The sequence below is a fragment of the Cebus imitator genome, unplaced genomic scaffold (genome assembly GCF_001604975.1).
Source record: "Cebus imitator isolate Cc_AM_T3 unplaced genomic scaffold, Cebus_imitator-1.0 Scaffold1074, whole genome shotgun sequence".
Taxonomy (NCBI): domain Eukaryota; kingdom Metazoa; phylum Chordata; class Mammalia; order Primates; family Cebidae; genus Cebus; species Cebus imitator.
The window spans coordinates 1-21,201 of record NW_016108389.1 but is presented as its reverse complement, the minus strand read 5'-3'; the positions used below and the strand labels follow the sequence as shown (position 1 = coordinate 21,201).

At 49.8% G+C, this 21,201-nt stretch overlaps 2 protein-coding genes and 1 non-coding gene across 14 annotated transcripts; 2 read left to right on the top strand and 1 right to left on the bottom strand.

Moving 5' to 3' along the window:
• Positions 1–862: 862 nt before the first annotated feature.
• On the top strand, positions 863–13,848 carry LOC108298764 (trophinin). 12 transcript variants are annotated; one of them, XR_001822687.2, is made up of 14 exons: positions 891–1,173; positions 2,505–2,578; positions 2,878–4,068; positions 4,762–4,866; positions 4,959–5,022; positions 5,282–5,361; positions 5,886–5,977; positions 8,817–8,896; positions 8,990–9,032; positions 9,451–9,513; positions 10,075–10,189; positions 11,015–11,122; positions 13,153–13,443; positions 13,616–13,848. XR_001822687.2 is itself a non-coding variant. In XM_037735885.1 (14 exons), the coding sequence occupies exons 2-13, from the start codon at positions 2,534–2,536 to the stop codon at positions 13,430–13,432; spliced, it is 4,269 nt and encodes a 1,422-aa protein (XP_037591813.1). In that variant the 5' UTR covers positions 891–1,173; positions 2,505–2,533; the 3' UTR covers positions 13,433–13,443; positions 13,616–13,848. The 12 variants fall into 12 exon arrangements, 11 of the variants coding, with proteins under 11 accessions (XP_017376836.1, XP_017376838.1, XP_037591813.1 ...); XM_037735885.1 differs by lacking the exons at positions 5,282–5,361; positions 5,886–5,977 and adding exons at positions 7,455–7,534; positions 8,032–8,126 and having other exon boundaries at positions 11,015–12,044; positions 12,075–13,443; XM_037735884.1 differs by lacking the exons at positions 5,282–5,361; positions 5,886–5,977 and adding exons at positions 7,455–7,534; positions 8,032–8,126 and having other exon boundaries at positions 11,015–12,362; positions 12,393–13,443.
• Positions 9,713–9,841, top strand: LOC119469939. The gene has a single exon (XR_005198800.1). It is a non-coding gene; the product is annotated as a small nucleolar RNA SNORA11 (small nucleolar RNA).
• A 1,703-nt stretch (positions 13,849–15,551) lies between the features above and the next one.
• LOC108298766 (6-phosphofructo-2-kinase/fructose-2,6-bisphosphatase 1) lies at positions 15,552–20,961 on the bottom strand. Its single transcript, XM_017521354.2, has 5 exons — positions 19,914–20,961; positions 18,933–18,937; positions 17,317–17,374; positions 16,209–16,273; positions 15,552–15,852 (listed from the first exon to the last, which is right to left on the bottom strand). The coding sequence occupies exons 1-5, from the start codon at positions 20,002–20,004 to the stop codon at positions 15,793–15,795; spliced, it is 279 nt and encodes a 92-aa protein (XP_017376843.2). The 5' UTR covers positions 20,005–20,961; the 3' UTR covers positions 15,552–15,792.
• Positions 20,962–21,201: the final 240 nt, after the last annotated feature.

Genomic DNA, 21,201 nt, shown 5'->3' with positions numbered 1-21,201 from the left:
CTTTGTGCATATATTACTCGATGTGATTTCAATATTCTTAAATTTGTTAAGACTTGTTTTTGGCCTGATTTGTAATCTATCCTGCAGAATTTTCTATGTGTGTTTGAGAAGAATGTATATTCTAGTGAATAAAATATTCTGTAGGTCCTTCTTGTCTAAATTATAGTTCAAGTTCAATGTTTCCCTATCGATTTTCTCTGTCTGGATGATCTGTGAATTGTTGAAAATGGGATCTTGAAGTCTCCTACCATTACTGTATTGCAGTCTACTTCTCCCTTCAGATCTATTAACATTTGTTTTACATATTTAGGTGCATCTATGGTGGGTGCATATATTAAATATATTTATAATTATTATATCTTCATGGTGGATTGATTCATTATCATTATATAATGACCTTTAAAATCTTGTTTTATGGTTTTTTTACTTTAAGTCTATTTTATTTGACATAAGCATAGTTATCCTTGCTTTCTTTTGAATGACTGAATGAATAAATAAATGCCACGAATTGTTTTCTGCATGGGGAAACAGTGCACCATGTCACAAGAGACAGCCTAAGTACAAGTTGTTATTTTTAAAGCATCAATATAGTCATTGTGGGATCAATACAGACTTTTCATAGATTTTTATACATTACTGTTTTTGTTCTGAATTGCTTATGTAGGGGCACCCTATCTTTTAATGTTTAGAGCTTCTAAATGTTTTAATCTGGTAGTACTTGAAAGACAGAAATGAATATGACCTACTCCCCTGCTCCAGAGTGGCTCTAGGGAAGAGAGACCCAGACACAAGGTATAACAACACTATGTAAATAGTGTTGGGATAGAGGGTCTGAGGAAGGGTTGTTGTGGGAGCTCAGAGAAGCACATTCCTTCTAGGGGAAACAGGAGAATCAAATAGGAACAGAGATACAGTGTGGGGAATAGAGAAGTCAAATGGAGAATAAGAGGAAGTGATAACTGAATAGGGGCAGTAAGCAGAAAAGAGGAGCTACATTGAGGAGAATGGAAAGTTTAAAGTAGGTATGGAGGGGAGGAGACTGATAGGCAGGAACGGAGACCCCCTCTGGAGGCGGAAAGAGGCAGGACCACTTCCGGCCAGGGAGCGGGGTTAGGCTCAGACCTCAGGAGAGGCTTGGAGAGAGCGGACGCCTTCTCGATTCAAGAAGGCGAGGTGAGTTGAGGTTCCTGGCTTTAGTGTAGATCCTGTGGGGGCTTCCTGGCTGCGGCTTCCACGTGCCCGACTCCACACGCCCCTAAGGTTTGAAGAAAACCTGCTGGGGGTTCGGGACCTAACCGCATGGAAGTCATCTTTAGCGGTGGCTGGACCCAGTTCGCACAGGAGAAAGTAGGAGGCGGAATCCCCTTTGGGCCACAGAAAGGAAAGATCTGGACTCGGTTCGGGCCGTGGAAGGGAGGGATGCAGACCTCAGATCGCAGAAAGGAAGGATCGAGAAATCCTTCAGACGGTAGCACGAGGGGAGGAGGACACACACAGTTCGGGAGGGAGGTAGGAGACGGCAGGACTCCGTTTAGGCTGGAGAAGGGGCAGGACCCTGTTTGGGCCACAGAATGGAGGGATCGGGAGCCAGAGAAAGGAGTGGGCAGCATCCCTTTTGAGAATAGCGGAAAGGACCAGACTCAGACAGGAGAAAGGAGGGGATAGGACCCAGTTGGTTCCGGTTTGAACAGGGAAGATACAGGACCTGGTAGGGTTTGAGAACAGGAATACACCGAAGGTTCAAACCGTTGGATTTGGGGGTGGGGTATTCATGTTGCAGAAAGGGCGGAGCTGCACACTTGCAGACGTGGAAAGAGGGGGGAGTGGTGTGGGTTGGGGAAGGGGTGTTGCGGAGACGTACCGCAGAGCGGAGGGAGGGGGCTTATTAAAGGAAGGGAGGGTGCAGAGAAGTGCTGCAGAGCGGAGGGAGGGGGGTGTATTGGGAAGGGGCGGTGCGTGGCAGTACCGCAGAGGAGAGATGGGCGGTGTTGGGCTAGGGGCGGTACGGAGTGGTGCTGCAGAAGGGAGGGAGGGGGCTAGTGTTGGGAGAAGGGTTGGATCGAGATGTGATGCAGTTAGAAAGAGTGGGTCAGGGTTGGCGCCAAGATGTTCTGTTGCTCTGAGAGCAGGGGGCATATGTGGGATCAGAAACTGTCCGGTTTACCAAGGCGCATGCGCACGGAGAGCCTGGACGAACCGGTTCTTTTGGGATCTCGGTGGGCGTGAGATGGGGGCTGGGGGCGCCTCTAGTCGGTGCGCATGCGCACTACCGAGTTGCGGAGGGGGCGTGTAAAGGGGCGGGTCGTAGAACTGACCCTCTTGGAGGAAAAAGGAGCGGGGCCTTGGAAACCAGGTGGCCTGGGTTTTTTTAGATATGAGAACCCAGGATTTGAAAGGATTAGGTCCAAGGTTACATGAGACTCCCCTACGTAAGGATAGGTGAGATGTCTGATGAATCTCCCTCTCCTTCTCATTCTCCTCTATCTCAGGCCCATTCCCTTCAGGCTCAGCTGTTACTCGGCCTCCCAGAAAGATGGATAGGAGAAATGACTACGGATATAGGTTGCCTCCATTTCAGGTGAGGCCTCTCTACATTCTCTCTAGGCCATCTGCCCGGTCCTGATTCACTTACTGCTCTTCAGACCCCTTCCACCATGTAGTTGCATTAATTCCCTGCCTAACCCGTCTCAGTCCTCACTTACATGGTGAAGGAGAGGAGAGGAAAACCTGCCTGACTCTATTCCTTCCTTGCTCCCTACACCTTTCCCCCACCCCATTTCAATTAACCACTGCTCAGAGAAAGGGAAGGCCTTTGTGGAAAGGGGCGGGCTTTAGGGAGGCCAGATGGCCCAGAGGATTGTAATCCTAAGTGTGTAGGGCCCTCTGCCTCCCCCTGGGAGCCTGGGGCTTCCCTTCCCTCCAGATTTACAGACTGAGACCACAGAAGAGGACAGTGTCTTGCTGATGCATACCCTGTTGGCGGCAACCAAGGACCCCCTGGCCATGGACCCACCAGTTGTCAACCGGCCTAAGAAAAGCAAGACCAAGAAGGCCCCTATAAAGGCTATTACTAGGGCTGCACCTGCTGCCCCTCCAGTCCCAACTGCCAGTGAGATTGCCACCAACAAGCCCAAAATAACTTTGCAGGCTTTAAACCTGCCAGTCATCACACAGATCAGCCAGGCTTCACCTACCACTGAGGTAGCCAATACTCAGGCTTCTTCAGTCACTTCTCAGCCTAAGAAAGCCAACAAGATGAAGAGAGTTACTGCCAAGTCAGCCCAAGGCTCCCAATCCCCAGCTGGCTATGAGGGTGTCACTACACAGTTCAAGTCACCCTTGCAGGTCCTAAACCTACCAGTCATCTCACAGAATATTCACGTTCCAGTTGCCAATGAGTCAGCCAGTTCCCAGGCCTTGATAACCTCTATCAAACCGAAGAAAGCTTTCAAGGCTAAGAAGGTTGCAAATAAGGCCATAGCTAGTGCCACCGAGGTCTCACTGACTCCAAATGCCACACATACAGCTATCACCCAAGGCCAAATTACCAGTGAGACAGCCAGTATCCACACCACAGCAGCCTCCATCCGAACCAAGAAAGCCTCCAAAGCCAAGAAGACAACTGCTAAGGTCATAAATACTGACACTGAGCATGTAGAGGCTCGAAATGTCACTGAGGCAGCTACCAGGCAGATCGAGGCCTCAGTAGTAGCTATCAGGCCCAAAAAGTCCAAGGGCAAGAAGGCTGCCAGTAGGGGCCCAAATTCTCTTTCTGAGATCTCTGAAGCCCCACTTGCCACTCAAATGGTCACAAATCAAGCCCTAGCAGCCACCCTGCGGGTCAAGAGAGGCTCTAGGGCTCGGAAGGCTGCCACTAAGTCTCGGGCAACTGAAAGCCAGACTCCAGTTGCTGACCAAGGGTCCCAGGCCAAGATGGCCACTGCTCAGACCAACGTAAGTGCCCTTCAGACTCAGGTTGCTGCTGCTGTCCAGGCCCTGGCAGATGACTATCTGGCTCAGTTGAGTCTGGAGCCCACAACCAGGACCCGGGGCAAAAGAAACCGAAAGGTGAGATCTCTGACGTTACCATCCTTAACTTTGTCCTTCTTTTCCATTTCTACCCTTTTAGTTTGTTCATTTCTTCTATAAAAGTTTACTGAGCCTTTTTTCTTTGAGGTAGTCCCTGTGTTCAGATAGGCAGTGGAAGATGCTGAGAAGAAGGTGATATAGTTTCTGCCCCCTAGCAGTTCACAGATTGGTGGGGAAATAAGACATTCCTACACCTCTTACAACCTGTATATAATTCTACATGTATTTAAATAGTAGTTATGGTGTGCCATGCTTTGTGTTGGGTACATTTCCAGAGGGTATGTCTGAATGTCTTGAAAGTAACTCTTACCAGCAAGGGATCATAGGTCCCAGTTTTACATGTAAGAGAACTGAGTCCCAGAGAAATGAAGTGACTTGTTCAAGAGGTACCAGCTAGCATAATCAGTGGTGGCCAGAGGAAGAGAAAGACCCTTAGGCTCTTATCTTCAGTTGTTCCTGGCCTGGCAGAGGAATGAAATTCCTTCCTGGAAGACAGTGAAAGATAAGCTCAGGACTCAGGGTGGCGAGTTGCAAGGTCAGGATCAGGCTCTACTATTGCAAGGCGGGGGGAAGGTGTTAGAGGGACTTTCTGTCTGGAGGAGGCAAAGTGAGAAAACAGAGTCATCTCTTTCACCTGGTGACTCTGGACCTTCCTTCTTTCTGATGATGAAGTCCAAGCATCTGAATGGGGATGAGAGAAGTGGCAGTAATTACAGGCGGATCCCATGGGGCTGGAGGCCTGCGCCACCGCGAGATGTGGCCATTTTACAAGAAAGGGTAAGAATCAAATGCTGTCCAGTCTCTTCTCTTCTTCACCTGCCCTCTTCTCTGCCATGTTAAGATCTCTCCATCTATTCCTCTCCTCCCAGGCTAATAAGTTGGTGAAATACCTGTTGGTTAAGGACCAGACAAAGATCCCCATCAAGCGCTCAGGTAGTGTCCTACCAACCCTCCTCCTTGAGCTCTCCGCTCCACTCCCCTCTCCTCCCATAGTCTGGGAGTAACACTTTATGGCCTCTTCGTTCTCTCATATCTCCACACCCGCCCTCCTCACACTCTGCCATGGCTGGCATCGCCCATTAACTCACTTACTTCAGGTCTCTGGTTGCACTGACCCAACTGGACTCGCAAAAGGGCTGCAGCTCTGTGGCCCCTGCTAAGCTCAGCTACTTTCACCTCTCCTTTTCTACAGACATGCTGAGGGATGTCATCCAAGAATATGATGAATATTTCCCAGAAATCATTGAACGAGCAAGCTACGCTCTGGAGAAGGTGAAGGCGCAGTGCTGGTGGATGGGCACAATGGGGAAGCTTTGAATTGAGCCAAGATATACATGTCCCTTTTGGAGAGAACCACGGAGACCTGCTAATCCAGCCCCATTACTGTGCGAATGGGCAGATGGTGGCCTAGGGAGAGGTGTAGACTTGCCAGGGGTCACACACCAAGTCAGTGATGAAAGCATGGCTAGGACCTGAGTCACTCAACTTAGTCTCAGCTTCTATCCATGGTTGGACACATTCCACATGTATTTCAGAGCTCACCTCCCCCTTCTATCCCCATTCTCTGTCTCTCTAGACTCCTGCTCATCACAAAGATGATGTTGATGACAGTAGTATGTTTGCTGCATGTTTACTGGGTGCCAGGCACTTAGCTAGGTGCTTTATATGCATTATCTCACTGAGTTCTCACACATGCAAAACCCCCAAAGTACACCAGGAGTTTTAGGATGCCCAGAAAGTTCACTGATACCTAAGCTGAATTTTGTGATCTCATAGGCTGTTCTTTCACTTGGCAGATGTTTCGAGTCAATCTGAAAGAAATTGATAAGCAAAGTAGCTTGTATATTCTCATCAGCACTCAGGAATCCTCTGCAGGCATACTGGGAACGTAAGCTGGGAAAGGGCTGGATGGGAAGGGGGCTTCTGCTTTTATCCATCCTGCTACCCCTTCTTTGTCCTACTTCCCCCATCCTCTTAGAGAGTCAGGAAAAACAGTCTCAAATGCCCTGTCTCAGCTCCCGCACACAGTTGGAGCCTTGCTCACAGTAGTGGCACCTGAGTATGACTGACNCATTTGTTCTACAAACATTCAGAGAGATCCTTGTGCTTATCAGGGCTGTGGGGGGCACTGAGAGGAATGTGATGTAATTCCTGTCTTCAGAGAGAAGGAATACACCTAGCTGCAATCTGAATATAATGCAATTTATATTTACATAGCAGCTGCCCTGTGTTAGGCCTTGAGCTAAGCACATTTATGCAGGTTATCTCATTAAATCTTGAAAGTAATTCTCATAGCCCCAATTTTATAGAGAGGAAGCTGAGTCCCAGAGAGGCTTGTCTGGGATGGTTCAAGCAGAGCCAGTAGTGGGCACAGAAAGAGAAAAAGACTCAGGCCCCACCCACCCTTGGTTTGCTCCTAGCCTGCTGGGCAGATGAAACTCCTGCCTGGAAGTCAGTGAGAAACGAACCCGGGATTCAGCATGGCCAACATCTAGTGAGTCAGGCTGTTACTACAGGAGTGGGATTAGCGGGTGCTTCCTGGAAGACATAGGGAAAGGAAAAGGACCACCTGCTTCATCTGGTGATGTCGAGCTTCCTCTCTGTTGATGCAGGTGAAGCATCTCGATGGGGAAGAGGATGGCAGCAGTGATCAGAGTCAGACTTCTGGAACCACAGGTGGCCGAAGGGTCTCAAAGGCCCTAATGGCCTCAATGGCCCGCAGGGCTTCAAGAGGTCCCATAGCCTTTTGGGCCCGCAGGGCATCAAGGACTCGGTTGGCTGCTTGGGCCCGGAGAGCCTTGCTCTCCCTGAGATCACCTAAAGCCCGGAGGGGCAAGGCTCGCCGCAGAGCTGCCAAGCTCCAGTCATCCCAGGAGCCTGAAGCACCACCACCTCGGGATGTGGCCCTTTTGCAAGGGAGGGTAAGAATGCTGTCCTTTTCGCTCTGCCTTTTCTACTGCCTTGGCTGCCCTTTTCTTTGCCATCATCTCAAGTTTTCTGCAAACTTGTTTTGGTCTTTCCATCTTTTTCTACTCTGCCAGGCAAACGATTTGGTGAAGTACCTGTTAGCTAAAGACCAGACGAAGATTCCCATCAAGCGCTCAGGTAAAGTCCTACCAATTCTCCCTCTGCCCCGAGCTCTGCCCTCCATTGCCCTTACACCATTGTGCTAGGGGTATCCCTTGCTCTTCTGCTTATATCTCCGTCTTCCCAAAGTTCTAATTTGGCAGTGCTAGCGTCTCTGTTGATAAGCTCAGAACCTGGTTATGCCACCATGGTGTGGTTGGCAAAGAGTCTATAGCTTGGGCATGGGGGCCACCTGGCATCTCTTCAGTCCAGGTGCTCGTGACACTCTCCCATTGCAGACATGCTGAAGGACATCATCAAAGAATACACTGATGTGTATCCTGAAATCATTGAACGAGCAGGCTATTCCTTGGAGAAGGTGAAGGGGTAGCCCTGGGGGATGGGTACAGTGGGGAAGCCTTGAACTGAACAAAGATATACAAGTCCCTTCTCAGGGAAACCAAAGAGGTCTCCTAATCCAGCCCCATCACTATGCTGATGGGCAGACAATGGCCTAGGGTGGGGTGTAGACTAGCGATGGGTCACATAGCAAGTCATTGGTAAAAGCACAGCTAGGACCCAAGCCACCCAACTTAGTCCTAGCTTCTGTCTGCAGCTCCTGCCATGCATGTCAGATCTCACTTCTCCCTTTCATTCCCCATTCTCTGTCTCCCTAGATTCCCACTCATCACAAAGATGCCGATGACAATAGTACATTTGCTGCGTGGTTACTGGGTGCCAGGCACTTAGCTGTGTCTTTTATGTGCGTCAGCTCACTGATTTCTCACACATACACAACTCCTAGGTACATAGGGAGTTGCAGCATGCCCCGGAAGCTGAATTTGTCATCTCACAAGCTGTTCTCCCCATCCACAGGTATTTGGGATTCAATTGAAGGAAATTGATAAGAATGACCACTTGTACATTCTTCTCAGCACCTTAGAGCCCACTGATGCAGGCATACTGGGAACGTAAGCCGGGAAAGGGCTGAGGTGTGGGGGGCTTCTGCTTTTGGCCGTGTACTACTGCTCCTTCTTTATTCTGCTTCCTCCATCCTCTTAGAAAGTCAGGAAAAAAAAGGGTCTCAAAAGCCCTGTCCCAGCTCCCATGCATAGTTGGAGCCTTGCTCACAGTAGTGATGCCTGATTTATGATTGACTGAAGGGTATAGGAGCCTGGGATGGGACATTCCTGCTGTCAGGTTTGCTGTCTCTGTAGAAGCTTCCCCGGAAGGCAGGCCTGTCATTGTTTGCCTCTTCTGACTGGGTGCCTGGCCTGGCCTTGGCAGAGTGGTTCTCAAGGAGGGCTTCCTGTTGTGGGTGGGTCAGGATGCACGAAGTGCAGGAGTGTCAGTGGGGCTGAAGGTTCTGAGAGAGAAAGAAGGGACTCACATTGACTGAGGGCTTGTGTTGTACCAGGTTGATATTCCATTCTTCTTGGCAACCTGGGGAAGGGAGAATATGATTTTCCCATTTTACTGAATAATAGACCAAGGCTTGCAAGTCTAAGTGCCTTTCCCAGGGTGGCATAGAGCTGGAAGCAGAGACTGGGCAGAATTCTGCATCTGAGGAATCTGGGAGAGGCTAGCCTAGTGAGCTGGCTGGTGTGTCTTGCGGATGGGTGCTGAACATAAACCTTCTTTCTGTCCTGTTATTCCCTTAGGACCAAGGACACACCCAAGCTGGGTCTCCTCATGGTGATTCTGAGTGTCATTTTTATGAATGGCAACAAGGCCAGTGAGGGTGAGTGGCTGGGCATGCAGCTGAACGGGAGGCCATGGTCTGGATTCCATGTGTTCAATTTCTGTCCCTGTCTCCTCTTGCCTCCCCTCGCAGCTGTCATCTGGGAGGTGCTGCGCAAGTTGGGGCTGCGCCCTGGGTATGATTGGGCTCTCTCCGCGCTTGCTGTCCATGTTGTCCTTTGGCAAGAGAGGACGGTCCTAGGATTGCATCAATCTGGTGGTCTGGTGGAGTGGGTGGGGGTGCTGGATTGGGTAGAGGGCCCAGGGTTCTGACCTGGGTGGATGATGGGCAAATGGTCCTGAACTGTCTGCTCTGTCTCTCCTCTATGTCCTCTGTCTGTTCTAAGCTGAGATGTTAGATAGACCTTCAGGGATCCCTGACAAAGCGACATCTGGTCTCAAATGCTTGCGTCTAGTGGCCATGTGCTCACTACTTTCTTTGCTTCATTGAGACTGCCCTATGCACTAGAGAGGTCTCTTCCATGTTGAGAAATGGCTCTGCCCTCATCTGGGCAGTTCTGATCTGTGTTCATGGGTTATTTTTCCCATTGTCAGGGTGAGGCATTCACTCTTTGGAGAAGTGAGGAAGCTCATCACAGACGAGTTTGTGAAGCAGAAGTAAGTGGTGTTTGGGGCTCTGTCTGGCCCTGAAGTTTTCTCGGTATACTGATCTTGTTCAGAAAGTGCTTAGTCAGTGCCTTTCTTATACTAGCTCGAGAGGGACGGGCATCCTGTGTCCTAGAACTGATACTGTCTAAAATTCCCATGGCCAGACCTTTACAGGACTGGGACAGCCTCAACCCAAGGCCCTTGCAGTGAGGTGTGCTCAGAGCAGGGGGCCTTAAGAATGGCTCCTCTGTTTACAACACACCCAACAGGAATGTGGGCTTACTCCTCACAGATGGCATGATACTTTGGCCTTCCTGTGACATCATGCCCTATACATGTGTCCCCTGGAGAAACCCAAGGGACTGCTTTGCACAGGGCCAGTGGGAAATGGCTCAGTATTGGAAGCCAAGACTGTGAACTATGTTTGGTAGTGAGTTTGAGGCTGAAGGGTCTTAGAAATCCTTCTCCAGGGGCTATTTGTATTTGTTTGAAGGAGGTTGCCACCTGGCATCTAGTGCTTAGACAGCAGGTTTGCTTGGTTAGAAACAAGTTTCATTTCCTTTTTCCAAGGTACCTGGAATACAAGAGGGTCCCTAACAGCAGACCACCTGAATATGAGTTCTTCTGGGGCTTGCGCTCCTACCATGAGACTAGCAAGATGAAAGTCCTCAAGTTTGCATGCAAGGTAATAGGAGAGCTGCCCGAGCTTGGCATATTAAGGCAATGGGATAACCTTGGCTGGGGCAGGCAATGCACAGGGATGGGCAGGTACAGAGCAGCCTGCAGTTCATATATAAACATATGGAGCCTCATTTATGTCCTAAAGTGCTGCTAGATATATAGTTTACATCATCTCATTCATTCTTCATGCTTTGTATTAATCAGCATGGGCTGCCATAACAAAATACCCCAGACTGGGTGGATGAGAAAACAAATTTCTCATAGTTCTTGAGGGTGAGAATCCCAGGTCAAGGTCCACCAGGGTCAGTTCTTGGTGAAGGCTCTCTCTTCCTGGCTTGTAGATGGTTGCCTTCTCGCTGTGTCCTCGCATGGTTTTGTGTGTGTGTGTGAGAGAGAGCAAGCTTTCTGGCGTTTCTTCTTATAAGGACACTAATCCTGTTGGATCAGGACCCCACCCTTATGGCCTCATTTAGCTTTAATTACCTCCATAAAGGCCCTATCTCCAAATACAATCACACTGGGGGATTAGGGATTCAACATACGAATTTGGGGGTGGGCACAACCCTTCAGTTCATAACATATTTACTCTCTTATCATTTCCTGTAATTATAAATGAAGACACTTAGGCTAAATGAGGTTAAGTAACTTGTCCAGGGTCATATAGCACGTAAGTCATCAGAGCTGAAACTAGATTTCAGGACTGACCCATGAAAGAGCCCCAATAACTAAAAAGTTAAAAAAATTTATCACTACTAATACAATACAAAGCCCATAGATTAATACATGATTACTAGAGTTATTTTCCTTATGATTATCATCCCCATTTCAGGTGCAGAAGAAAGACCCCAAGGACTGGGCTGTGCAGTACCGCGAGGCAGTGGAGATGGAAGTCCAAGCTGCAGCTGTGGCTGTGGCTGAGGCTGAAGCCAGGGCTGAGGCAAGAGCCCAAATGGGGATTGGAGAGGAAGCTGTGGCTGGGCCCTGGAATTGGGATGACATGGATATCGACTGCCTAACAAGGGAAGAGTTAGGCGATGATGCTCAGACCTGGAGCAGATTTTCATTTGAAATTGAGGCGAGAGCCCAAGAAAATGCAGATGCCAGCACCAACGTCAACTTCAGCAGAGGAGCTAGTACCAGGGCTGGCTTCAGCGATGGTGCTAGTATTAGCTTCAATGGTGCACCCAGCTCCAGTGGTGGCTTCAGTGGTGGACCTGGCATTACCTTTGGTGGTGCACCCAGCACCAGTGCCAGCTTCAGCAGTACAGCCAGTATTAGCTTTGGTGGCACACTGAGCACTAGCTCCAGCTTCAGCAATGCAGCCAGCAGTAGCTTTGGTGGTGCACCCAGCACCAGCACTAGTTTCAGCAGTGAATCTAGCATTAGCTTTGGTGGCATGCCTTGTACCAGTGCCAGCTTTAGTGGCGGAGTCAGCTCTAGTTTTAGTGGCCCACTCAGCACCAGTGCCACTTTCAGTGGTGGAGTCAACTCTGGCTTTGGAGGCATACTCAGCACCACTGCTGGCTTTAGTGGTGTACTCAGCACCAGCACCAGCTTTGGCAGTGCACCCACAACGAGCACAGTCTTCAGTAGTGCGCTTAGCACCAGCACTGGCTTTGGAGGCACACTCAGCACCAGTGTCTGCTTTGGTGGCTCTCCCAGCTCCAGTGGTAGCTTTGGTGGTACACTCAGTACCAGTATCTGCTTTGGTGGCTCTCCCTGTACCAGTACTGGCTTTGGAGGCACACTCAGTACCAGTGTCTCCTTTGGTGGCTCTTCTAGCACCAGTGCCAATTTTGGTGGTACAGTAAGCACCAGCATCTGCTTTGATGGCTCACCCAGCACTGGTGCTGGCTTTGGTGGTGCTCTCAACACCAGTGCCAGCTTTGGTGGTGCGCTCAACACCAGTGCTGGTTTTGGTGGTGCTATGAGCACCTGTGCTGATTTTGGCGGTACACTCAGCACCAGTGTCTGCTTTGGTGGCTCTCCCTGCACTAGTGTCAGCTTTGGCGGTGCACTCAACACCAATGCTGGTTTTGGTGGTGCTATCAGCACCAGTACTGACTTTGGTGGTATACTAAGCACCAGTGTCTGTTTTGGTGGCTCTCCCAGCACCAGTGCTGGCTTTGGTGGTGCACTCAACACCAATGCCAGCTTTGGCTGTGCCGTCAGCACCGGTGCCGGCTTCAGTGGTGCTGTCAGCACCAGTGCTGGCTTCAGTGGTGCACCCAGCACCAACCCTGGCTTTGGTGGTGCATTCAGCACCAGTGCTGGCTTCAGTGGGGCACTTAGTACCACTACTGACTTTGGTGGTACTCCCAGCAACAGCATTGGCTTTGGTGCTGCTCCCAGCACCAGTGTCAGCTTTGGTGGTGCTCACAGCACCAGTCTCTGTTTTGGTGGAGCTCCCAGCACCAGCCTTTGCTTTGGCAGTGCATCTAATACTAACCTATGCCTTGGTGGCCCTCCTAGCACCAGTGCCTGCTTTAGTGGTGCTACCAGCCCTAGTTTTGGTGATGGACCCAGCACCAGTACCGGCTTCAGCTTTGGCAACGGGTTAAGCACCAGTGCTGGATTTGGTGGTGGACTGAGCACCAGTGCTGGCTTTGGTGGTGGCCTAGGCACCAGTGCTGGCTTCAGTGGCAGCGTAAGCACCAGTTCTGGCCTTGATGGTGGGCTAGGTACCAGCGCTGGCTTCAGTGGAGGACCAGGCACCAGCACTGGCTTTGGTGGTGGACTGGGCACCAGCGCTGGCTTCAGTGGCGGACTGGGCACCAGTGCTGGCTTTGGTGGTGGACTGGTCACTAGTGGTGCCTTTGGTGGTGGACTGGGCACCAATGCTAGTTTCGGCAGCACACTTGGCACCAGTGCTGGCTTTAGTGGTGGCCTCAGCACCAGCGATGGCTTTGGCAGTAGGCCTAATGCCAGCTTCAACAGAGGACTGAGTACCATCATTGGCTTTGGCAGTGGTTCCAACACCAGCACTGGCTTTACTGGCGAACCCAGCACCAGCACGGGCTTCAATAGTGGACCCAGTTCTATTGTTGGCTTCAGTGGTGGACCAAGCACTGGTGTTGGCTTCTGCAGTGGACCAAGCACCAGTGGCTTCAGCGGTGGACCGAGCACAGGAGCTGGCTTCGGCGGTGGACCAAACACTGGTGCTGGCTTTGGTGGTGGACCAAGCACCAGTGTTGGCTTTGGCAGTGGAGCCGCCAGCCTTGGTGCCTGTGGCTTCTCCTATGGCTAGTGAGATTTCAGGTAATTACAATATTTCCATAGCCAGGATCCACAGGGATGGGTATAAGTGCTGGGAGATGTTATAAGAAACACTGAGGCAGGTGAGCGGGGTGGAAAGATGAGGGCAATGAAGGAATTATGAGAAGACAGTATATTTGGTGCTAAAATGTTTTCCTATTTGTTTTGATTTCAGATTTATTCCCCATGTTTACAGATACCGCTAATAAATTGCAGTAGTCCTTTCCATGGAGCCAAAGTACATCCTTGGAATCTTTGTCCTCACAGCAGTCTAAGCAGCTACAACCAATCAGCTGAGGGTGTCACATGATGAAAAAATCTGTTTGCTGTTCCTGCTTTATTGTTTGCTTTCTGTGTGCTGTCATATTTTGGTATCAGAGTTACATTAAATTTGCAACATGAATTGGAGTTTTTTTCTGTCTTTTAATGTGCCTAGGTAGTTGTAGAGTGACATCTTGGGTTCATAGAAGAGCTGGAGATCAGCAAAGCTCTTTGGAGAACGTGGGGCTCCAGCTTTTGGCTCAAAGGCAAGATAGCGGCCTGGGGAACGCATGGCAGGCAAGAGGATAACAGCTTGGGGAAAGATGGACAGGGAAAGCCTGGAGCAGAAGGCAAAGGGAGAGGGTTGTGGACACTAAGTACAGATTGATTTTGAGCCATTGGTGTAAGAATGGAGGGAAAGGCAGAGATCACTAGGTGTAGACATAGGAACAAGGGAGGGTTTAATTAGAATAGGAGAGGAAAACTTGAGCATATTGTATAGACTGTGAGGCAAAAGCTAATAGGGACAGGAGATCGATATGGAAGAGTCAGGAATTAACTGAAGTAGCCCATCCCTGAGAAGGTAGGATGGAATAGGGTACCAGAGAAGACGACCCTGATTTTGAATAGGACTTAAGGGTGGCTGTGGACGCAGATAAATATAGATCTGCTTCAAGCAGTGATCAGCAACTTTTGTAGTAGACAATAACAAAAAAAGGAGAAGTGGATTACGCAAGGTTTAGGTCTTGCTGGCTGGTTGTGATGGAAGGATAAGGGAACAAAGGCAGCAAGTTTATGAGTCTGTCTCTTTACCACTGGGTCGCTGGCACCTGGCTTAGAGTAGCTGCATGAAGAGTGACTGAAGAGCTAGACCATAGGATCCAACAGTTAGGGACAGAACACTAAGGATAGACTGGGGGACAATAGAGCATTCAAAGGACTCTGCTCTTGATGCTATACAGCAACAAATATTGTTCATTCAAGAAATACTACAGGCTGGGCACAGTGGCTCATGTCCGTAATCCCAGCACTTTGGGAGAGGCGAAAATGGGAGGATCGCTTGAGCACAGGAGTTTGAAACTAGCCTGGATAACATAGTGAGACCTCGTCTCTACAAAAAATTTAAAAATTAGCTGGGTATGGTGGTGTGCACCTGTGGTCCCAGCTACTTGTAAGAGAGGCTGGGGTGGGAGGATTGCTTAAACCCAGGAGTTCGAGGCTGCAGTGAGCTAAGATTGCACCACTACACTTCAGCCTGAGTGACAGAGTGACACCCTGTCTCAAAAACGAAAAAAGGTAATACTACATATATGCCTTTTGTATGGAGGCATGCCGCTGGGATTCAGTGGATGACAGAGTTGTAAGGACTGGGGTTGGGGTTGGGCAGTGGTCAGACAGTTGGATGCTTGTATTTAAGAAGTCAGACCAGAGAGATGATACCAAAATCCATGGAGCAGGTGGATGAAGGGGAGAACATGATCACTGGAGTTGAGGGGCTCAGGGGACTGGGAGGCCAGAGTATTGGTTAGATCATACACATAAACAGTGAAATCACTCAGGATGGCAGCAAGAGCTGGAGAAGAGAGGAGCACCTGGCTCAAGTGCCAGATTCTTCTCTGAGCGTAAGGATGAAAGTGTCATGCCCCCAGCCACCTTGCTCATCAAGGAACAAGGCCCACAGGCACTCACAGGCACCTATCTTCTCCCCCATCTTTGGAGGTGCTACTGTAGAACTTCCTTCCAGGAAGCACTCACCCATTCCATGCTCTCAGCAGCAGAGCCGAGTCAGGATTAGGATCAGTACCTTAAGAACAATTGGAAAAGCCTCGCCATGACCCCCTCCTCTCCTCTTGTAGGCAGTAAGTCTTTATTCGTCAGAGAATAGGAATTAAGAAAGTAAGTTTCATCCAGAGCTAGATAGCTCCTTGGTTGCGGCCAATAAGCAAGGCCGTTTGGGAGCTGCTGAGGACTTCTTCACTGGAAGTGGGGTGCCTCCGTGAGGACAAGGCAGAGTAGAAGAAGAGCAAAGACAGCATTTCCTAAAGGTGGAAGGCAATGAGGACACAGGCAGTTTGACTTCATGGAAAGGGCTCAGTAGTGGGCAGGGACAGTATCCAGGGCTTCCTCAGGTTCCCGGGTGATGTCCACATTCTGAAGAGAGAGCGCGGGATTAATAGGAAGGAGACAGCAGGGTAGGGTCCCAGCCCCTCCCCTGCCTCTTGTCCTCACTGCCAGGCTCCCCTCTTTCAGCCAGGCCTGGATCCTGACCCTCAGGTAGGCTTTGGGGAAATTTCAGCCTGAGGACTTTTTGGCAGGAACTGCCCAGCTCTCCATCTCCATGTGCCTGAGGGCTGGGCTGTGGTTCCTGCATTTCTGGGTGCTGGTTGCTCTGCCTGTTGGTGCAAAACACCCAGGCTCGGTGGGTTGGGGCAGCCTTTCTGTGGAGAAGGTGCTTTCACCGTGTGCTGTGTCCACAGCCAGCTTGGGCAATGGCGTCCTCCACCTACCTCAGGCTTCTCCCGGTGTGTGTTCACGGCCTCCACATTCAGGTAGATGGACTCCACCTTGCAGCCTTGGAAAAGAATAATCCATCTGTCCATAAGCCCCCGAGGTAGGCACAGGTCTCCCCTCAGGTGTCACCTCCCCCTATCACCACCCACACCCCCAGCTTCATACTGTGTACACATTGTCACTCTCCTGTAGGGAGGGGAATTTAGACAGCTGTGTGATGTGTGGGGAAGACACCAGGCCTAGGAAGCAGCCAACAGGGCATCCTGTCACCTCTGCCCCTAACAGTCTTAGTTCTCTGCACTTCAGTTGCACATTTGTAAATGGGGATGGAGATGAGAGATGAAGTCTATGGCTGCCCAGAGCTCTTGTGGTCCACAAGAGAGCAATCTCATCTACATAATATTGATGTAGCTCTGCAGATCTTCCAAGCTGTGTTAGGTGCTGAAGAGGTGGAAGAGTCCTGGGGTCACTGCCTTGGGCAATCAGTGCCAGGCGAAGTTTACCTGGAGGACAATGTGGTTGTGGCAACACCAGGAGTGTGGAAGGTCACAAGGCAGTTCTAGGGAACCTGAAGATGGAGGAGGGTACATCTTTGGGGTTTTGGGCTGACGGGGGAGGCCTAATGCCTATGGAAGCTCCCAAAGCTTCATCCCTGTGGGCTGCACCTTACTCCAGGCTTCCATAGGTCATCTGCCCTGTTCACACCCCAGAATAGGTTTAATTCTGTCCCTTCCCTGTTCATGGACCTTTCATAGCTAATGCCCCAAGAAAGGGCATGAACTGTCCAGGCTGGTCTTTGTGTTCTTTTTCCAATACAGTCCTAACCTACAATTTTCCTCTGGTCCCCTTTGGGGAAGCCCCCTTCTGCAGCTTGGTGCTCTGTGCTGGGTGCTCTGGCAGAGACACAGAAAGTCGGAGCCAGCCCCAGATTTAGAAGTCATCCTACTCTATGTTATCTTACTACCATCAGTCCCATCCGCACCAGGACATCCACCCACCTACCCAAGGAACCTGCTGCAGGACTCTTCGGGGCAAATGGTAGGCACTAGGGCCATGCTCATAGCCTCCATATGCCTGTCCTTGGATCAGGGTGGGAGTACTTACCATAAGCCACAGGAGTGAGTTTGAGCACTGTGTGCAAAGGGCACTTGAGATACGGAAGCTCAACCGGAAAGGAACAGGAAGCAGCTCTCAGAGGCAGGTCACCGCCTCCACAGGCCTCCAGGCTTGCTGGACGCTGCACCTTTCACGTCACCTTGCTGCAGTGGGGCCTCGCCAGGGGCCTCCTTCCCCTACGCTGTAGCGGCAGTGCTGAAAGCAGCTGGGAAAAGAGGAGGAGAGCAGGGTGGCAGGAGCGCCCTGGTGGAAAATGGGGGCAGACTGGAGTGGGACTCCTGCAGGAGGCTCAGACCGGCCACCCTGGAGACGACCACCACCTCACTCACATGGCAAACAGGAGACCGAGGCAGGTTTCTCTTCCGCCCCCAGCCTGAGGCCTTCTGCAGACCCCACACCACAAAGCCACATGGTCCATGCCAGCAAGTGTTTTCTGAGACCCTGCTGTGGCACTGGACAGCTCCCACAGCCTTCCCCCAGCCCGGCCTGCTCTCTCTGATCACCCCCGCCCCAGACCTGGTGATGGACGAATATTCGTGAATTCACGTTTCCAGTTATTGACATTATACATAAAGTTGTTCTGATTATCCATGTACAATTTCTTATAAGGGCCTATGTTTCCATTTCTCGGGCAAGCCCGCATGAAGCGGGGAGGTAAGCCCATTTCATGGTTTTGGCCAACTGAGGCTCTGAGAGGGAAGACGCTCTCCACAAGTTACATAGCCAGGAAGTGGCAGAGCAGGGACTTGAACCCAGGGCCCCCTGAGGCCAGGGTGCGTGCACTGGGCCCTGCTGGTGGCCACCCCTGCCATCCAGGGACTCCCAGTGTCCTGGGGGTGACACAGCCACCTGCTGCACACTCTCTCCTGACACCCCCCCTCCCGCCCCCTTGCCCAAACCCCCCCCCACCTCCCCTCATTTTTCGTGATCCCCACCCCTCATGGCTTCCCGAATGCCAGGTTCCATGCTAGGTTTCCGAGGCCTGCCCCCTCCCTTCCAGCCTCCCGAAACATCGGGTTGGGTGCTTTCCTTCCTGGGCATCCATCCTCCTGCTCCTCCTTGTTTTTGTCCTCATCAGGCCCTGGGCTAAGGGCGTAGTGCGTAGTGCCCACTGCCTCATGACACCTTCAAAGACAATCTGAGCTATACTGTACATCCTCCTTATATACTTGAGGAAACAGACTCAGAGAAGGGAAGCCACTTGCCGGAGATCTCTGACCCAGCTCTGCCACTGCCTCCACTAGTGACCTTGGCCCAGCCTCTTCTCTCTTTGGTCCTGTGTTTCATCTCACAGGGCAGTATTGGACTAGATGTACTCTGAGGGTGCCCCAGCCCTGAGGTTCTGTGGGTCTGCATTCTCAGTCACATCATCTCTCTGGGCCTTGTTCCAGCATTCACCTGAGTAATGGGGTGGAGGGGGTAAGAATATCTGTCCAGTGCTGCCCTGTCTGGCTCCCAAGACAGGAGGCCTGTGTGTAAAAAGCACTCCACGCATATCTGAGAGGGGAAGTCCTCTGGCATGTACCTGGGATCAATGTCTATCCCTGACACTCTTAGCCCCATGACCTTGGGCCAGTCACTTCACCTCTCCGGGTCTCCATTACCTCATCTGGGCAATGGGAGTTCCAGCACCTCCCTCATAGTCTCAAAACATTGCTCTGAAAAGTAGAGATGTGAACATAGAGAAATCTAGAAGTGCAAGGACCCCCACCACACATCCTATCACAAATTTCCAGTGAAGAAATTGAAGATCAGAGAGAGGAAATTCCTTATTTAATGTTAAGCTCTCAAGTACCCAGGTTCCAATTCTGGATGACTCCATATTACAGTGTTCTTTATTTTCAAATTAGCATCAAAGAAAAGATCCTAGACTGCAAAACACTGTAGACATTGAATATAATTTTGCATTGTTCTGAGACACTTTAAAAGTATCCTGGAAATGCTAACATTTGGAGTGATATAACAGTTTTTTGCCAGGCCAGCTGCCCCAGTTTGCAGTTCAGCCTATGTAGTCAGTGTGTAAATACTCTGTAAATGCAATGCCTAGATATTTTTTTAAAAAAATAAATTATCATTTGAAAAACAATTTAAAATGAAAAGCATCACTATCTTGGGGGAAATTACCCCTATAGCAAGGACAGAAACTTGTAATCAGGATCATGAAGCTGTGAAAGGCCCCACTATCACCTGATGGTGGCATGTTTCAGAGAAATACTAGCTCACCTTTTCCAGATTGAGGCAGATTGTTAATGTTGGCTTTGAAAATGTTAGCTAAGAATAATACTATACTAATAATAGCAGCTAGCACATAGCCCATAGAATGTGTCATGAACAGTTCTAAACTTTTTACCTATGTTATTTAAAATTCATCATTATTCTCCCCATTTTACAGATGAGGACATCGAAGCCAGAGAGGTTAAAGTAATTTGTGAACGGTAGTACAGCTAGTATGAGAAAGAGAAAGAATCTGAACCTAGGCATCCTTGTTTTAGATACTCTTAACTACTAAGATATAGATATCTAATTGCTGGTGTCAGTGTCTCAAATCCCATCAAACTTCCCCAAAACAGAGAGGAAGGTGGTACCTGAACTCTTATCCAGGAAATAGGCCAGGAGGCACCGCATGACAGCCTGGTGGCAGATTACCAGTACATTCTCCTGTCGTTCTAGCTCCATTATAACTGGCTCCAGACGCTGAACCAGATCCTCATAGGACTAAACATAAGAGAGATACTTGAGTGAGAAAGGGAGATGAGGCACATTTGCCCAGAGGGAAAGAACTCTAAACTAGGAATCAAGAACATTTGGTTCCAGTGCCAGTTCAATTGTTGACCCAGCAGTATGACCTCAGGCAACTCACTTCCTTCTTCGGGTCTTAGTTTCATCATCTGCTAAATGGGGGCTATTAATATAGTGGACTAAATAAGTGTATCAATACAGTGGACTAAATAACAATAACAACAATAAAACTCCCCCCTGCAAATTGTCTTCTTAAGTGCACTACCGACCTGTCAAAAAATTAAGGGAAATTTTATAAATATAGGGCCCCAAAATGAAGAAAAACTGAAAAAAAGTGATAAGTGGATGTAGAAACCACAGTTGCCCTGGAGGCATTTGCCAATCATAGTAACTAAGAGTTCTGAGTTTTAAAAACATTACAGAAGTAGAGAACAAGACCTCCAGTGTGTACAAGGTGGGGAGTTGAGACTGAGACTCTCACATAAATCTGAGACCCTCAAAAGGCAAATCTTTACACTCTTAGTAAAAGTTGCTTAACCAGCAAAAAGAAACAAGAAAGTATATCTGTCTCTCCTTGGCTCTCAGGGGAAATAAGTGAAAAGCCTCCTGTAGGAATTTATAACCACCAGACTTCCTTCAGGTGGGTTGGTGATTCAGAACTACACTACCCATGTGGTTTGAAGAACATTTTGCTGAGAGTTTTATAAAAAGTGGTCCCAAGTTATGAGCTCCCAGGACTGCTTAGAAGAAGCAAATGGAAATCTCTCTGGATTCTCTCAACTCAGGCTGTGTGAGATTCCCACAGATAAATTCTTGCCAAGCTGGAGCTCATATAACACACAAGGAAATAAGCTACCATGAGTGAAAATAAGCAGAAACAAGAAGAGAACCCTAAAAACTTAAGGGATGGGGGGTTTGATCCAAGATGGCCGTTTAGGAACAGCTCAGGATTGCAGCTCCCAGTGAAAGCGCAGAGGGTGAGTGGACGCCGCGTTTTTATTGCCCACAGACTAGGAAACTCGCGGGAAGAGGTGCTCCAGGGTCGCCAGCGCGGCTGTTTCGGCCAGCGCCGCTGCTTTGCCCCGCGCGGCTGCTTTGCCCCGCGCGGCTGCTTTGCCCCGCGCGGCTGCTTTG